Raw genomic sequence first — 18,127 nt, forward strand, 5'->3', positions numbered from 1 at the left:
GATTACCAGAAGGTTTAAACGATGTCCAACACATTAATACCAACAAGGACTTAAACCCCTTAGGACAACTGTGTGATGCGGAAGTAAGCCTAGGCAGAAGAGGCAAACCTATAGACGACGCAAGCTTTCGAGGGGCAAAGGGACCGGTGGGAATCAGAGGCGAAGTGGAATTTGGTCTGAAGTGAAGAGAGGCTTAGAAATGAGGGGTTTTGAAGCAACCGGCTTAGTGGGAGGTGGATCCCCCAAAGTTAGAGGACAAGGAGACAGGCGGGTCGTGAGGTGAATGCTAGGACCTCCATGCGGGTGGGGCAGAACGTCTCACCTGTCTTCGGCGTCGCAGCTTAGCCTCTGTGTCTGACAGGCTCATGGGACTGCCCCCTCAAAACAGCGCCGGCGACTCACAGGATTTTCCGAAAAACACCGCCCCCTACTAGCCCTGGCGCCCGGACTGCTGCCATGGTAACGGCGTCGCCCGCGGAGAGGGCGGAAAGCGCGTCCCGGAGAGGCGGAACCGGAAGTGCGTCCGTTGTGCTCCGCGGCGACGTCTCGCTCGGCCTCCGCCATTTTGCGATCTCGTCCTCCCGCCAGTAGCGTGGAGGTTGTGTTTCTCAGGCCAACGGTCCCCGATATCCAGGCGGGCTGGCAGCCCTGAGCGTCGCGGTGATGCCGGCCGGGCCGGTGCAGGCGGTTCCTCCGCCGCCGCCCGTGGTCCCGGAGCCCAAACAGGTAACGGGGCCTCCCCGCCCCTCCCGCTCGGCAGCCCGAGCCCTGAGGCCTCGGCTGGGCCCTTCTCCTCCGGTCGCCGCGAAATGAGGGCTGTCGAATGGGTTCTGGAGTTGGCTCGCTACACCTGCACCACCTGGGAGGGAGGGCTCAGTCGGAAGGCGAATCTCTTTCCCCACCCCCGATCATTTGAATGGGACCGTGCGTTTTGATAAGATCCCGGGGCGAAACCTGCAAGGGGGTGAGAAGCCTTCATTCCCGGATGATTAGCCTTTGGGCTCCGCGGTTCCCCGGAATGTTTTGGTTGTTGGCGCTCGTGAATATCTCCTTCGTCCTTTACCCTGCGCCAGGTTCCGTGTTTGCCTCCCACCCCCGAATGAATGAGCCACACATGAAGTGCAGCCTTAAGGGAGGGAGTTCATAGTCCGAGTGGGAAGAGAGGCAGGTGTAGATTCGCAGTAAATGACTCGGAGCACGTCACTGATGGCCGTGTGGCCTGATCCGCCCTAAAATAAAAGCCTGAAATGCCAGGGGAGATTGGAGAAAGGAGGCCCATGGGGGTAACGGGTACTTTGGGGAAGAGTGGCCACCCGACTCCTCCCCTCCTTCCCTCCCCAGGAAAGGGAAGGAACAAAACCTTTATTCATTGGTTAAACACACACTATATGCCATTCGCTGCTTTGGGGTTCCTGATAATATCTGGAACACAGCAGAAAAGACTCAGGACTCTTTTCCCCCCTAATATTTCAGTCCCTCCGCAGGGCTGGCCTTTTCCCAGGCACAGGGGAAAGTTGTCACAGTGACATCACGTAGAAGTGAGCAGTGTGATGGCAGGAGGTGCCATTTCTCGGGGTTTGAACTTTGTCTTTATGGTGGGAGGGGACAGGAAAAGTTTTCAGTTGCGTAGTGAGGTATGTGTTTCAGATAGAATAGGGGTCATTGTCAAGCTGGTCATTGAGGACCTAGCCTGGTGGTGATGGTGGGGACAGCGGAAAACTTGGTGGCCATCATGGCATGCCCACCCCAAGATGCAGTACTGGAACCTGGTTCTGCTGGTTGGGTCTGTTAAGCTTTCTGTCCCTCAGTTTTGTCGTCTGTAATATGGAGCTAAAGAATATTCCACAGGACTCTCAAGAGAGTCAAAGACAATACTATAACTTTAAAATTATTATTTTTAAAGATTTATTTATTTATTTATTGGAAAATCTGATTTACAGAGAGGAGGAAAGACAGAGAGGAAGATCTCCCATCTACTGCTTCACTCCCCAATCGACTGCAATGGATGGAGCTGAGCTGATCCAAAGCCAGGAGCTTCTTCCAGGTCTCCCACACAGATGCGGGGTCCCAAGGCTTTGGGCCGTCCTCAACTGCTTTCCCAGGCCACAAGCAGGGAGCTGGATGGGAAGTGGAGCAGCTGGGACACAAACCAGCACCCATATGGATCCTGAGCACATGCAAGGCGAGGACTTCAGCCACTAGGCTACCATGCTGGGCCCAAGATTTTTAAATTTTTTTTGAAGATTTATTTATTTTTATTGTAAAGGCATATTTACAGAAAGAAGGAGAGACAAAGATCTGTCTGCTGATTCTGAGCTGATCCAAAGCCAGGAGCTTCTTCCAAATCTTCCACAGGTGCAGAGTCCCAAGGCTTTGGGCCATTCTTTACTGCTTTCCCAGGCCACAGGCAAAGAGCCAGATGGGAAGCGGGGCTGCCAGGACATGAACTGGCACCCATATGGAATCCCAGCACGTACAAAACAGTGAGCCATTGTGCTGGGCCTGAACATAAAAGTTTGTGTTTGTTTTTTGTTTTTGTTTTTTTTTTTTTTTTTTTTTCAAAGTTATACCTTGGGCTACTGTGGTGGGGAAATGTCAGTCTATCTGAAGGTAGGACCCACGGCAGGGAGAGGAGGCCTAAGTGCTGGGCTGGATGGCTGAGAAGGAAGTCTTGGTTAGAGACCAAAGTGCCCAGGCCTTGGCCAGAACTAAAATTCTGGGACACTGAGGTGGGAGGGGAAGTGGGGGGCCGTGGCTGCTGAGTGCAGTGGGAGTGCCTGCAGAGAACCAAGAACAGAATCTTGTGGGGACATTGTAGAACAGGAGGTAAAATGGGAGCCTGGACGCTCCCAGGAAGCTTGGATGGACCAGCGAGTAAGGCGGAAAGGCGTTCGAGTGGGGAGTGGAGGTTTGAAGCGCTTTGTTGAAGGAGCGAGCAGTCACTGGCCAGAGATGGTCATCTTTGTCTTTGGCAGGGATGCTGGAGTGAGGATGGATGAGGAGATGAGGAAGTGGAAAGTTTCAGGCTTTGGGGAGCACTGAGGCTGCCAAACTACCAGAGGAACAGGAGGGAGGTGGCGGGTGCGGAGGGGAACCTGGTGGCAGAGGGTTTCTTAGCTGAGCCGCCTGACCCTTTGTGTAAGGAGAAAAAAATGTAGGGACTTGTAGGACAGTTGCTGTCAACTATACCAGTGGAGTTCACAGATCATTAGAACCCCGAATGATGGCCAAGATTGTGACTAGAGGAAGAGGGCCAGGGCAGTCAAGGCCAAGGTTGAAGGAGCTGCCAGGAAGGCATTTCCCGTGCCTTTATTCAGCAAACAATTAACTACCCCACATCGGGCCAAACCCTGGAGGTGGGGTTACAGACTCGGTCATCTGAATGTTGGAACAAGTTTCTCAGAAAGTGGTCAGAGTTCAGCCTAGCGACTGAAGTCCTTGCCTTGCATGTTCCAGGGTCCCATATGGGATCTAATCCTGGCGGCCCGCTTCCCATCCAGCTTCTTGCTTGTGGCCTGGGAAAGCAGTCAAGGACCGCCCAAAGTCTTAGGACCCTGTACCCGCGGGGGAGACCTGGGGAGGCTCCTGGCTTCAGATTAGCACAACTCTGATTGTTGTGGCCGCTTGAGGAGCAAATCATCGAACGGAAGAAACTTTCTATCTCCTCCTCCTCTCTGTATATTTGACTTTCCAATAAAAATAAATGAATCTTTAAAAAGAAAAAAACAGGTCAGAAGGCCTGTGTCTGAATCCCCCCACCCCCACCCCCAAGATTTCTGGTCCCACTGAGACAGCTTGGCTGCGGGGAGGGGAGCTGCCCGTCACTGCTTCCTGGGGCAGCCCGCTCAGCCTCAGGCGGTTCCGGCAAGTGCAGGAGAAGGTCTGTGCTGTGTTCTGGCACATGGGAAAGAGGACCAGAGGGGTCCCACCCCAAACCAGAGCCTGCATTAATGGCCCTATTGCCTTTTCCTTTTCTGTTGTTCACAGCCTCCAGAAGAAGATGCGTCTTCAAAGGAGGATTCCACCCCGGCCAAGCCGGTGGTGGGGATCATCTACCCTCCGCCGGAAGTCAGGAATATCGTTGACAAAACCGCCAGCTTCGTGGCCAGGTAACCTGACTGCCTCTGCTTGGGTGGCTCAGGAGAACAGCAGGAAGAGCTCCTGGGTCAGCACCGAGGAAAGCCCAGGGTCTTAGAGGGGTGCCTCTGCCCTAGGCCTCTTTGCTCTTCTGAAACCACCACATGGCAGCAAGGCAGGCGACGGGCAGGACTGGCTTCTCTGCTGCAGCATGGCAGAAGCCAAGAGGCGAGTCACTCTCGGCTCCACTGCCACCAGAAACCTCTGCTTCCAGAACAGGCCTGAGGAAGTACCTAGAAAGCTGGCTGCTGTGTTGAGGACTGTGTGTGTGTGTGTGTGTGTGTGTGTCTCAGAGCCTTTGGCTGAGGAAGATGGGAAGAGGAGGTTCCTGTTCTCATGATGTCAGTTCAAACCCTTGGGTCTGCAGTGCATGTAGGAGAGCAGATTGGGTTCCGGGTTTCTGGCTGCAGCCTGGCTCAGCCTTGGCTATCGCACACATCATTTGTGGAGTAAGTGAAGGATGTGCTCTGTCTTTCAAATAAATGAAATAATTTAAATAAGGTCAATATTCACTGTCTCAGTAACACCCTTTCGCCCTGATACTTTATTATTATTATTTTTTAAAATTTATTTTTATTTGAAAAGCAGATTTATAGAGAAAAGAGGTGGGAAGATCTTCCATCTGCTTGTTAACTGCCCAAGTGGCTACAATGACTGGAGCTGAGCTAATCTAAAGCCAGGAGCCAGGAGCTTCTTCTGAGACTCCCATGCAGATGCAGGGTCCCAGTGCGTTGAACCATCCTCCACCGCTTTCCTAGGCTATAAGCAAGAAGCCGTGTGGGAAGCGGAACCCATATGGGATGCCAGTGCTGCAAGGTAGAGGATTAACTAGTTGAGCTATTGCACTGGCCTCTCCCCCACTTTAAAAACAAAGTAGGAAGAGTGCTAGGTGAAAAGTTCTCTCAGGCTTGCCACCAGAATAAATGTGCGAGTTGGCTTGCCCTGTAGCAGCATGACATGCTCACAGTGGTGCTCTCCTAGCCTGTGTTTGCAGCACTGTGCATTCTCAGCCACATTGTGGTGTTGCTGGTGCTGGCCGGTCCTCCTGTGAGCGTTTGCCATGTCGGGATGACAGGCCTGCCTGGCTGAGCCATCTCCTCGGATCCCCTTAGAGCAGCTTTACCCTTGAGCCGTCAGGGAGCTTTTGAGTGCTTGCTTTCCTTTTTAGATTGCTGCCTTAGGAGAAAATGGTATGTGGCATAAGACTAGCTGAAAGGCTTTTGTTGTTTATTTTTAAAGATTTTATTTTATTGGAAAGTCGGAAATACAGAAGGGAGGAGAGACAGAGGAAAAGATCTTCCATCTACTGATTTACTCCCCAAGTGGTCACAACGGACGGAGCTGAGCCAGTCCGAAGCCAGGAACCTCTTCCGGGTCTCCCACATGGGTGCAGGGTCTCAAAGCTTTGAGCCATCCTCCACTGCTTCGATATAAGGCCACAAGCAGGGAGCTGGATGGGAAGCAGGGCCACCGGGATTCAAAACTGGCAATGGGATCCCGGTGCATGTGAGGTGAGGACTTTAGCCACGAGCCTACTGCACCAGGCTCTGTTTTTAAAAAATTCTTAGGACTCGCTTTGAGCTATAGTAGGTTAGACCACTGCTTGTGATGCTAACTGCTCATATCAGCACCCGTTTGAGTGTTAGCTGCTCTGTTTCTAAACCAGCTCCCTATCCATGTGCCTGGAATGGTGACCCAAATGCTTGGGTCCTTTGCTATTTGCTTGATCAGCCCAGATGGAGTTCCAGGCCATTTGGGGAGTAAATCAGCAGATGGAAGATAGCTGTCTGCACCCCAACTCACACATGCCCCATTGCTCTGCCTTCCAAAAGCATAAATCATTTTTTTAATATTTATTTTTATTGGAAAGGCAGATTACAGAGAGGAGGAGAGACAGAGGAAGATATGTCCAATGATTCACTCCCCAAGTGGCCGCAACGGCCAGTGCTGTGTCGATCTGAAGCCAGGAGCCAGGAACCTCTTTCCAGGTTTCCCATGTGGGTGCAGGGTCCCAAGGCTCTGGGCTGTCCTCAACTGCTTTCCCAGGCCACAAGCAGGGAGCTGGATGGGAAGCAGAGCTGCCAGAACGAGAACCAGTGCTCATCTGGGATACCGGCATGTTCAAGGCGAGGACATGTACCACTGCACTATTGTACCAGGCCCCAAATCTTCTGTTTTTAAAGCGGGTAGGCATGCAGTTAAAAGAAAAAAAAAAAAGGACTTCTTAAACATTTTGCCAAATAGCTTTACAATTATTTTGTGTCATCTGCTGCTGCCATGGAAATGGAAGTTTAAATATGTCAGAGTTTACTTAGAAATACACACTTCCATATGTCTGGATGTAGCAGCAATGGCAGTTGCTTTTCTGGGCTTTTTTGTTTTTTTTAAAAAGATTTATTTATTTTTATTGCAAAGTTAGATATACAGAGAGGAGGAGAGACAGAAAGGAAGATCTTCCGTCTGATGATTCACTCCCGAAGTGACCGCTACAACCGGTGCTGCACCAATCCAAAGTCAGGAGCCAGGAACTTCTTCCAGGTCTCCCACATGGGTGCAGAGTCCCAAGGCTTTGGAGCATCCTCCCCTACCTCCCCAGGCCACAAACAGGGAGCTGGATGGGAAGTGGAGCTGCTGGGACTGAACTGGCACCCATATGGGATCCCGACGCATTCAAGGCAAGGACTTTAGCCACTAGGCCACAGCACCGGGCCCTGGGCCTTTCTTAAATCTGAAAACTTGTCCTTGTGTATGTTGCAAAAGAGGGACAGATGAGCATGTCACACTGGGACAAAGCAAGCGGTAGGATTCAGCTTCATAGAGAAGGCAATGGATCAGCTGAGTGTGGTTTGTGGAATGGAAGATTTTCCTCTAGGTTTTTTCCTTCGCCTTTTTTTCCCTCTGTGTGGAAACTGAAGCAGGGGCTGGCACTGTGAGCCAGTGAGTTTGGGTGCCACCTGGTGTCCCATCTGGGCACCGGCTTGGGTCCCAGCTGCTTTGCTTCCGATCCAGCTCCCTGCAAGTGTATCTAGGGAAGCACAAGAAGATGGCCCCAGTCTTTGGGCCCTTGCACATTTGTGGGAGACCCAGAGGAAGTTCAGCACAGGCCGTTGTGGCCATTTGGGGAGTGAACCAATGGATGGAATTTCTCCCTCTCTCTCTGGAGCTCAGCCTTTCAAAATAAATATCGAAAGAAAGAGGCTGAAGTAGACATTACTCTTGATACGTTCCCCTGGCTAGCTTAAGTCAGACTCCTGCCTCTCTGTGCTGAAATGAATTCCTCGTGTTCAAAGCTGTGATTCTAAAATTAACAGTCAGCGAATTAGCAGCAGCAGCGGGGTTGCTTTGGGAAGGAACCAGCCTGCCTGCTTGTGGATTTGTTTTTCCAATTGCTCCCAGATGTTGCGGGGCGGTGGCTTAGAAGACAGTGCTGGAGGGGATGAGCAGGGCCCTGTTTCCAGCAGCCTCCTCCTCCCCTGGCGCTTGCTCTGTCTGGCGGCCTAGTTTAGGAGAATGTAATGAGTCCTCACCCCCTGCTGTGGCCGCCGTTATGTAAGCATGCCCCGGGAGGGGGAGACACTCCTCCAGGAGGGTGAGGATCCCGTTGGACTGGTGCACTGCCAAATTGAGAGCTCGCGCTGTGAGTCACACTGCAGGGTGTGGCCAGAACTTGTGGAAAGGCTAACTAGCTCTCGTATTGATGACCAGCAGTGTGGTAGGGGGTGTCATGGTATCTGATCCGGGGCACGGTGTTGGCTGCACCCAGTCTCACCTTCTCCCACAGGTCCAGCAATGTGGAAGTGTGAGAAAGGTGGAGTGTGTATGGGACATGTGTGTGCCCCTCTCCCGAAGTAAACGAGGGACTGTGAGGCAGTTCTCAGATGAGGTGTCAAATCAAGGCATCACGCTGGTGTTTTTCAGTCCTTGCAATCCCCTAAAGGGCAGAGTCTCCAGTTAGGGCTAGTGTGTCTTTAAGCTGCTCCAACACTTGCTAATCTCCCCTGTTAACTGAAAGAATTGGTCTCAGCAGGCTTGCAGCTGAACTTTGGCAGCATTGTGGTGGTGTCACTGGGTTCAGTTTGGCTCATCTTGTGCTGGGAAGGCCTACTGGTTTTTACTTGGAATGCTAGCACATACCTTTCTTCCTCTAAGAGAAGCACAGTGGTGCTGGTTTTGGAAGCGGCGGAATTGGCAGAGAAGCTGCACAGTAATGGGGGCCAGGGACACGCTGTGCTGGAGGAGCCTGGGTGACTGGCATTGGCCGCTGGCACTGGGGGCTTGAGGGGTTGCTGCTGGTTTGAGCAGGGGAGGTGGCAAAAAAGAGGCTCGGTTGGGCAGGGTTTCTGTAGTCTGAGCACTCACGAGGGTTCTGTTTTCCTCCTTCCAGAAACGGACCTGAATTTGAAGCTAGGATCCGACAAAACGAAATCAACAACCCCAAGTTCAACTTCCTGAACCCCAATGACCCTTACCATGCCTACTACCGCCACAAGGTCAGCGAGTTCAAGGAGGGGAAGGCCCAGGAGCCCTCGGCCGCCATCCCCAAGGTTATGCAGCAGCAGCAGCAGGCCACCCAGCAGCAGCTGCCTCAGAAGGTTTGGAGCCCAGGCCAAGAGGAGGGAGGCCAGGGCAAGGTGTGGGTGTGTCATTCTGCCTGCAGGCCAAGCTTCGCAACACTCAGGAAGGGGAGTGAGGCTGTCAGCCCGTCCTACACAAGCAGACCCCAAGTAGTCTTAGACGGTGAAGTGCCCCTGACAGGTGGCGTTTCCCAAGCACCACCTCTTGGGCTCTGTGCTCGCTGCTCCAGGTGTCATGTTTCCGTGACACCACGAGGGGGCCAGCACGGTCACTGTGCAGATGTGGAATCTGAGGGTTGGGAAGCAAATTCATCGGGATCTTGACCATTGGATGGAGGCAGTGACATCCTGTATAAAGGACCTTCTGCTGGCTGTGTTGACCCATAGGTCCCTCCTTATGCCATCCCTTCCCTTCAGTCTAGTTTCCTATGACTCTTCTCTCTGACATGTTTAATACCAGTCTCCTGGCACTGGGCTCTGGAGTGTTGAGGCCAGCCCCCAGAACTGTTAGCATTGTCTGTGGAGATAGGAAGGGGCGGTATGTTTTGCCTGTTTTGTGGAACTGGGCTGCTCTCTTCACCTTGCTCTACTCCTGGTGAAGGTAGCCCCTCGTTTTGGAGTGACCTGTGCTTTCCAGCTTGCTGCTCATTCCCCATTTGTAAAGATTCACAGTGCCTGGTTTATCACCTTGTGATTCACACAGAGCTCATGGAAGCACTTCTACCTGGGACTCTGAGTGCCCAAGAACCTTAGTGCCTGTCGAGTCGCCTACCACGAGGTTAGCCCTCATTTTCAGGGCAGGAGCAGTGATAAGAGAAAGGCAGGGACCTCGCTCAGAACTGTTTAGAAAGATGAGGCCACTTCCAGAACAGTTGGCTGAGAAATTGATGTTCCTGTGAGTTAGGGCTCTCATTGCCAAATACCAGTGGTGTGTGTGTGGCTTGTGGCAGCCCGGGGTCCCCAACTGTCCTGCCGAGGCATGTTTCCCTCCCCCTCCTGCTGGGACCTGTCCGCTCTCTGTCTCACCCTCCATCTGCATCTCAGGTCCAGGCTCAGGTGATTCAAGAGACCATCGTGCCCAAAGAACCCCCTCCGGAGTTTGAGTTCATCGCAGACCCTCCTTCCATCTCTGCCTTCGACCTGGATGTAGTGAAGCTCACAGCCCAGTTTGTGGCCAGGAATGGGCGCCAGTTTCTGACCCAGCTGATGCAGAAGGAGCAGCGCAACTACCAGTTTGACTTTCTCCGCCCACAGCACAGCCTCTTCAATTACTTCACGAAGCTGGTGGAGCAGTACACCAAGGTGCCTGGGCAGGACTATGTGCTGGGCCCAGGGAGGGAACCTGTGACCCCCCAGAAATACTCACTGTCAGCAGGGAGCAGACATTAGGAACCTCAGCTTAACGTAAAATCTCTGGATTTCTTTTCAGTTGCTCCTTTAAATGCAATACAGACTGTTTTCTAAATAGAAATGCCTGATTGAGTGTCAGCTCCCAGCTTTGGCTTCTTGCTAAAGAGTAACAACGAAGGCTCAAGTACAAGGGAAGAGAGACAGAGAGCTCTTCCATCTGCTGGTTCACTCCTCAGACAGCCACGATGGCCAGGTCTGCGGTAGGCCAAAGCCAGGAGCTTCTGTCAGGTCTCCCACAGGAGTGACAGGGGCCCAAAAATGCAGACTGAGTTTTATTGCTTTTCCAAGGCCAGTAAGGGAGCTGGATTGGAATTGGAACAGTAGGGACTTGAATAGGCACCCATATGGGATGCCAGTATTACAGGTGGGGTCCTTACAGAAGTATAACTCAGAAGGATTTCCTCCATCAGAGTGCCTACCCCCCACCATATATATATATGATTAGTATATAATTCGAATTGTACAAATGTGGGTTTTTAGTAAATAACCAAATCCAGGGGCTAGGAAGATAGCTGAAGTAACAGTTATTGAGGCTAAGCAGTGATTGTAAATGCACATATCAGAGTTGAAGGTCTCCAGACCCTTTTTGTTTATTAGAGATTTACCTGTCAGCTCATTCTCCAAAATACCTGCTACGGAGTCAAGAGCCAGCGACTCAGTCCTGGTCTCCTGTGCCTTGACCCCAGACCGGCTCTTTGTCCCAGGGTGACAATGGCTTTAACTCTCATTTCAGATTTTGATTCCACCCAAAGGTTTATTTACGAAGCTCAAGAAAGAGGCTGAAAATCCACGAGAGGTGTTAGATCAGGTAAACTCGGTTTTCTTGCAACCAGTTACTGATGCTGCAGGCTCTGCCACATGGGTTCTGTTTGGAGTTTGGAAACAGGCCCAGTGGCAGCTCCCTGTGACTCTCCAGGCTAGGAGGAGTGGGTGAAAGGTCTGGCGGCTACAGAACCAAAGCTGGCTTCCCTGTGTTGGACGGCATAGCGGTGTTCTCTGCTTTGCTCTCCGCTTCAATGGGGCTCCCTTTTTTTGTGCTCACTTGGAGGCTGCCCCTGAGCAAGTCTTCTAGTAATGGATGCCTTTAAAGACCCCCAGGGGTTCAGCGTCCAGAAGGCATGCTGGTGCTGGTTTTAGTGGCTCTGTGAAAGCCACTGTTTGAGAACGCTTGGTTTCCACCTTGTCTTCCTGGGGCGGTGTGCCACCCCATGAAAGCACTGAACCCCTTGCCAGCTCAAGCACAAAACTTTCAGGTTGTAACCGACAGCAGCCCTTGTGTTCCAGTTGGAGGGTTTCTGCAGCATTTAGAATTGCTATCCTAACCAGACTCTGAACTCGCTGAAACCTGCTGCAGACTCTGTCATTTGCTTCTAGAAGCTTCTTTGTGCATGGAGCAACTTCCTGTTTTTAAGGAGGTGCTGACTTTGGTGAAGGTTAGAGCCTGCCTGGCAGCAGACCTAGTCCACATCTGTGCCCTGCTGTGGCCCTTCCCTGCAGGTGTGCTACCGGGTGGAGTGGGCCAAGTTCCAGGAGCGTGAGAGGAAGAAGGAGGAGGAGGAGAAGGAGAAGGAGCGGGTGGCCTATGCACAGATTGACTGGCATGACTTTGTTGTGGTGGAGACAGTTGACTTTCAACCCAATGAGCAAGGTAGGTCTGCCTGGAGAGCAGGCCTGGCACCTGCACACCCAGGACGCCCAGCTGCTTTGCAGCATCTGTCTCCTCTCTGTCCCCAGAGATGCTGTTTCTACCGCTTGGCCAAAACTAAGTCCTGTTCTCCAAATCCTGCACGAGATCCTGGGTGGGCCTCAGGAGGCAGAGTACTCAGGCTGGTCTGCCTAGTGGTGGCCTGTGGTGGCACCTCCTTGTGACTTTGGTTCACTCCGTAGGGAATTTCCCTCCCCCAACCACGCCGGAGGAGCTGGGTGCCCGGATTCTCATCCAGGAGCGGTATGAGAAGTTTGGGGAGAGTGAGGAGGTGGAGATGGAAGTCGAGTCAGACGAGGAGGATGAGAAACAGGAGAAGACAGAGGAGACGCCTTCCCAGCTGGACCAGGACACCCAAGTGCAAGACATGGATGAGGTGAGCTCCTGAGCGAACTTTCGGGGTGACTTCCAGAGCCAGTAATGCCCTGAGTGGCACAGGCCCCTGTCCAAGGCCACGCTGCTGCCCGAGCCTGGGTTGCACAGAGCTTCTTTGTAGTTCCAGAAACTTTGATTTACAGCCCAGGCTCTGTGAGCTCTGTTGACCCTGTTTTGTGGCCTTCCCCGTGGCCCTTTAAGCCCTGCTCTTCTTTCCCCATTCTAGCCCTCAGTCAGGGAACTCCCTGCATCACCAGACACCATGGTGCATTCTAAGCTCTTAGCCCCAAATGCCCAGCAGTTCCCACAGCTTTCTAAATGTGACACTTGCTCCCTTTGGGCAGCCCCACCCCCTTCAGCGCAGGCCTTCCAAGTGGGCATACAGTTGTCTCCAGAGCTACACTGCATTCTCCCCCCACCTAAGAACTTATGTGCCGCCTGAGAAGAAAGGGCTCCTGTGTCTGTGGGAATTGACTTTTTGCTCACTCCCAGCATTGCCCTGTGCACAGCTATACTGAGTACTGACTCACCTCGGACACCCCTCCCCCTCCGACGTGCTAAGTGCCCTTGGCCTCTTGGGACTGCCTTGTGCCAGCTCCTGGAAACGGCCGGGGGGAGTGTTAGCACCATGGTCCCAGCACTCCCATTCATGCTAAGAGGAAGCAGGTTGGCCTGCTGCCGGCTGGCTTTACTGCCCCTCGGGGCTTAGCACTTGGACACAGACTGGCAGAGGCCAAGGTTCCTGACTCTCCTCATGTCTGCCAGGGCTCAGCCGTAGGGGAAGTGGCTCTCTGATCTACTACTGCTTTGCTTTTCAGGGTTCAGATGATGAAGAAGAAGGGCAGAAGGTGCCCCCACCCCCAGATACACCCATGCCTCCGCCTCTGCCCCCAACTCCAGACCAAGTCATTGTCCGCAAAGACTACGATCCTAAAGGTGCAGCCTGGGGGAATCCTGTGTGCCCTGCATGTTCCTCAGACCAGGAGGCCCTAAGGCCACTTGTGTATCAGCACTGAGAGCCCTTAAGCCTTATGGAAACCAGACCCAGGCATTTCTGGGGCTGCTGTGTAAGCTACAAAGGCGCCTCTGAGTGGATGTGTCTCGAATGAATGATGCATGAGTGAAACACCACCCTGTTCACCTAGTCCCCTCCCTGCTCACCAGTGTTCTCAGACATCCGTTTCCTTCCAGCATCCAAGCCCCTGCCTCCTGCTCCTGCTCCGGATGAATACCTCGTGTCCCCCATCACGGGGGAGAAGATCCCTGCCAGCAAGATGCAGGAGCACATGCGCATCGGGCTCCTGGACCCCCGCTGGCTGGAGCAGCGGGATCGCTCCATCCGTGAGAAGCAGAGCGATGACGAAGTGTATGCACCAGGTGAGTCAGGGGTTCCTGTAGGAGCCCACAGGAGTCTGCAAACTTCTGAAAACAGATGAAGCCTGCAGTGTTGCGAAAGAACTCCAAAGGCAGGCCCTGATGTGGGTGACGGGGTGCACCTCTGCGAGCCCAGGGAGGAGGCTGCTGGTGGTTGGGAGGCTGCTAATCCCAACTGTTCCCCAACACGCTTGGCATCCTGTCCTCACAGTTGAGCCCTTAGGTTGTGGGATCAGATACTGGGTTTATAAGCCTAGGTCTCACTGGACAGCCTTCCCTGAAGCACGGGTACTGTGCTGGGGTCAAGAGTCTGCCTACCCTGCACACCAGCAGAGTTGCTGCCTTGTCAGCAAGCGCCACATTTAGCTTCCATCTCTGTCCCCTGCCTCCATTGCATGACTGTTCTCAGGTCTGGATATTGAGAGCAGCCTGAAACAGCTGGCCGAGCGGCGTACCGACATCTTCGGTGTGGAGGAAACAGCCATCGGTAAGAAGATCGGAGAGGAGGAGATCCAGAAGCCAGAGGAAAAGGTACGGCTGCAGAAGGTCCTCCTGCCTTCCCTGCGTTTGATGGGCCCCATTTAGGCATAGTCCCAGCAGCCCTGACAAGCTGTGACTTTGCTTTCCCTGACAGGTGACATGGGATGGCCACTCAGGCAGCATGGCTCGAACTCAACAGGCTGCTCAGGCCAACATCACCCTCCAGGAACAGATTGAGGCCATCCACAAGGCCAAGGGCCTGGTGCCAGAAGATGATACCAAAGAGAAGATTGGCCCCAGCAAGCCCAATGAAATCCCCCAGCAGCCACCCCCTCCGTCTTCAGCCACCAACATCCCCAGTTCAGCTCCACCCATCACCTCAGTGCCCCGACCACCTGCGGTAAGCCAGTAGCCACCCTGGGACTAAGCTCAATTCCTGGAGTTGGATGCTGTTGCCTGAGAGCGGTTACTGTCTTAGAGCAGTTCTGAGTGCTGGTGAATCAGAAGAACCCTTAGATGAAAGTGAGAGCCTCAAACCCACTCTTCCATCCACAGAGGAGGATTAGAATAAGGAGGGGGGGAGGCGGGGAAATAGGCTACAGGGCTTCCTGGGTCTTGGAGGATCCTGGCCCTCGCTGCAGAGAGCCGAGTCGGGGTCAGCTCTGTTGTGCTTCTCAGAGGCTGTGGCAAGCCAGTTAATTTGAGTTTGCCTTCTGAGTCCCAGGTGGGGACAGTGGTCTGGGCCTGTCATTGACAAGTTTCTTTCCAATACCTGATGTGAAGTAGTGGTCTCTAGGCTCTATGGGGCTGAGATGGAGCTGTCTGGCCCCCATTCTGAGAAGTGCCGGTGATCCACTATGAGCTAGGTGTGCCCTTGGAGCCCTGCCCCAGCTTCCTCTGACCTCTCGATCCCTTCCTTCACACAGATGCCGCCTCCTGTCCGCACTACTGTTGTGTCTGCAGTGCCTGTCATGCCCCGGCCCCCAATGGCATCTGTGGTTCGGCTACCCCCAGGTTCAGTGATTGCCCCCATGCCACCCATCATCCATGCACCCAGGATCAATGTGGTGCCCATGCCTCCCTCAGCACCTCCGATCATGGCACCCCGGCCACCACCCATGATTGTGCCAACAGGTCAGTGTCTCTTGCATTGCTTGCTCTGGGTTGGGCCACAGGCCAAGTGTCAAGTGTGTGTGTGTGTAGCAATGGTTGATGGGAGTATTGGCTCTTCCAGCTGGGTGTCCAGCCCACTGGAGAGCTCTGGCTGGCTTTCCGTGTGAAAGATCCCTGAGCTGGACGCCAAGAGCCGCAGCTCCCGGGGGAGATAGAGTGAAACATGCCTGTGCACTGGGTCGCCCCTGGCAGGTGCCTGCTCCCTTCAGTGGTCCCACTCTGCATGGTCTGGGCAGCCTCCCAGGGGACCTGCTGACTCCCACACTCAGTGGGGAGTGGCTTTTCACACCTGATGAAGCAAAACATCCTTCGGCCCTGAGTTCTGGACATCTTACCCTGCTCATGGGTCTGCCTATTCTTGTCCTTGCAGCTTTTGTGCCTGCTCCACCTGTGGCACCCGTCCCAGCTCCAGCCCCAATGCCCCCTGTGCACCCCCCACCTCCTATGGAAGATGAGCCCACCTCCAAGAAACTGAAAACAGAGGACAGCCTCATGCCCGAGGAGGAGTTCCTACGCAGGAACAAGGTGTGTGGCCCCAGCATGCTTCCTGTAGTGTGGGAGTCTAGGAGAGGTGCCCAGGGTCGTTGTGTCACACAGTCCCTGCCTGACCTCATTCCACTCCTGAGATGTTGATTTCCAGGGTCTGGGTCAGCCATGAGATGCTTCTGAGGGATCCCGAGCACCCAGTGAAAGTGGAGCAGCAGAGGTGTTAGTGTGGGTGGCCCCCGGTTTGGCATGTGTGGAGGCCAGCAGGGAACATGGCCAGGAATGAGAGGGTGCTGGGCACCTGGAACGAGTATGGGGTAGTTTGTGGACTCACTGTGACCTTCAAGCCATCTCTAGTCCATGATAGGGTACCAGCATAAAGGAAGGTGGGGCCTCTGCACTGCTGATCCAACAGGGGAGGAGGCCAGAACCAGTGGCAGCCCCTGATGCTTCTGTATTTGACGAAGTCTTCTGTTGCCTTTCTTAAAGTAGTTTCCATTTCTGAGCAGTCAGGTGCTAGGGTAGAGTGCAGCTTTCACGGCACTTCTTCACAGTTGGCCGCCTGCCATGGGGCTATGCCATCATGCATAGGCAGTGGCATGGAGGCCTACAGACCTCCTCAGCTGAATTGGTAATCTGGGTCTCATGGGTTCCATTTGTTCCTTTGGGGGTACTTGTTGGGTGTCATGGAACATTTTTTACAACTTCTTCACTTCAGCTCCAGACTCAACTGAAGGCAGAGCAGGAATATTTCAGGGCAGAGAAAACAAATCTGGAAACAGGAAGTGACTTGTACGGTGTCACAGGTGGTGTTGTGACCAGTATCTGGGTGCCCTTGGGAGAGCAGAACATAGTTCCCAGGCATAACGACCCCCTTCTACTTCACCAGGGTCCAGTGTCCATCAAAGTCCAGGTGCCCAACATGCAGGATAAGACGGAATGGAAGCTGAATGGGCAGGTGCTGGTCTTCACCCTTCCTCTCACAGACCAGGTAATGGTTGCTGCCACCAGCGTTATTATAGGCAGGGGAACCAAGGGCTCAAGGGACAAGTTTCCTCCTACTGGTCTTAGCAAGGGACCAATGACCTTTTGGCCCCCATAGGTTTCTGTCATCAAGGTGAAGATTCACGAAGCTACGGGCATGCCTGCAGGGAAACAGAAGCTACAGTACGAGGTATGTTGGAGCGTCCTGGTCCTATCTCTTGGGTCTTGACACCTGCTGTCCCAGAAGTTAACATGCCCATGCAGAGGGGAATGGAGGGATATTCCTTTCCCCTCTGAATGTGATCTGAGTCCTTCCAGAAGATGGTGCTTGCTGGGTGCTGGCAGGAGAGCTTACTAGTGTGAGGTGCTGATAGCTGAGGATGTGATTGGGGAGTGCGGTGGTGGTGGGTTCTTGACCCAGAGGTGAGGCTATCACAGCCAGTGTGGCCTCGGGTAGCCTGGCTCCATGCAGTACAGTCCAGCATCGCCTGCCTCCTGGCAGGTCACACAGCTGTGCTGTGGTCACCCTTTTGGTCTTGAACAAATCCCTGCCGTGGGCTGCAGCTGCCTCCTGTGAAGCAAGGCTGTTGGTCAAGGTGATCTCAAGCACAGTTTTGCTAAGTGTCAAATAGAATACAAATACAAATAGAATTCAAGGATGGGAAGCTGCATTGTGTGTTCAAGGCTGGGGACCCCACTCTGAGGCATTGCTGTCTTTTCCAGGGCATCTTCATCAAGGATTCCAACTCACTGGCTTACTACAACATGGCCAATGGCGCCATCATCCATCTGGCCCTCAAGGAGAGAGGTGGCAGGAAGAAGTAGAGAGAGAAACTGGTTGTCAGGTCCTTGCTGTTTCATGTCTCCTGTTGCCCACTCTTGCCCTGGACACCCAGAAGGCCGCCCTGCAGCCATGCGTTGTTTCCCTCTTAGTTTGGACATTGAGAGTGTCCTGCAGAGGCTCATTCCCTTAACTCTTTATCCCGTCACTAAGAATTAGCAGGGCTTTCGAGGCCGCTGCCTTGGTTTGCAGGCACTCGTTCCTTGGAGCAGCACGTCAGGGCCGAGAGTCCTGGAGGGACCTGCAGGATTGATCTGGCGTGTTGTGCCAAGAGGCACTTGGCTGATTGACTAAGGTTGCTGTGGTCATTGATGATTTTTGTATTTTGCTGTGGTCTAATAAACTTGGATTCCTCTTGTGAAATCAGTGTAACGAGAGTTGTGTGTTGGCACCCTGAGCCCTGTCCAGATCAGGAGTAGTGAAAAGATGGCACAGCATCATGTGGCTCCTCTCTGCTCTGAGGAGTCCTAGGGTTTAGAACTAAACTTTTGATACCATCATGTCCTATGTGTAATAGGATCTTGTTAGGCCTTTCAGAAATATTTGATAGTATTGTCCTCATAGAGCACTTCCTGGAACCCTCCAAAG

The 18,127-nt window shown here is 53.2% G+C and overlaps 1 protein-coding gene across 1 annotated transcript; it reads left to right on the plus strand.

Annotated features, from left to right (window-relative positions):
* The first annotated feature begins 545 nt into the window (after positions 1-545).
* Positions 546-17,902, plus strand: SF3A1 (splicing factor 3a subunit 1). The gene is made up of 16 exons (XM_041003673.1): positions 546-726; positions 3,988-4,109; positions 8,522-8,729; positions 9,756-10,013; positions 10,855-10,929; positions 11,619-11,769; positions 12,009-12,202; positions 13,020-13,137; positions 13,393-13,578; positions 13,985-14,106; positions 14,210-14,455; positions 14,982-15,189; positions 15,599-15,753; positions 16,604-16,705; positions 16,817-16,888; positions 17,422-17,902. The coding sequence occupies exons 1-16, from the start codon at positions 664-666 to the stop codon at positions 17,521-17,523; spliced, it is 2,382 nt and encodes a 793-aa protein (XP_040859607.1). The 5' UTR covers positions 546-663; the 3' UTR covers positions 17,524-17,902.
* The last annotated feature ends 225 nt before the right edge of the window (positions 17,903-18,127 follow it).

This window comes from Ochotona curzoniae, unplaced genomic scaffold (assembly GCF_017591425.1).
Source record: "Ochotona curzoniae isolate NIBS_2020 unplaced genomic scaffold, NIBS_Ocur_1.0 scaffold_274, whole genome shotgun sequence".
NCBI lineage: Eukaryota > Metazoa > Chordata > Mammalia > Lagomorpha > Ochotonidae > Ochotona > Ochotona curzoniae.

What these genes read in the sequence shown, in the direction of transcription:
- SF3A1 (XM_041003673.1), top strand. Translation starts at nt 664, where the DNA reads ATGCCGGCCGGGCCGGTGCAGGCGGTTCCTCCGCCGCCGCCCGTGGTC. An exon ending in CTTTCAACCCAATGAGCAAG is followed by an intron (nt 11,770 to 12,008) that starts GTAGGTCTGCCT and finishes TTCACTCCGTAG; the next exon opens with GGAATTTCCCTCCCCCAACC. An exon ending in TCCAGAAGCCAGAGGAAAAG is followed by an intron (nt 14,107 to 14,209) that starts GTACGGCTGCAG and finishes TTTCCCTGACAG; the next exon opens with GTGACATGGGATGGCCACTC.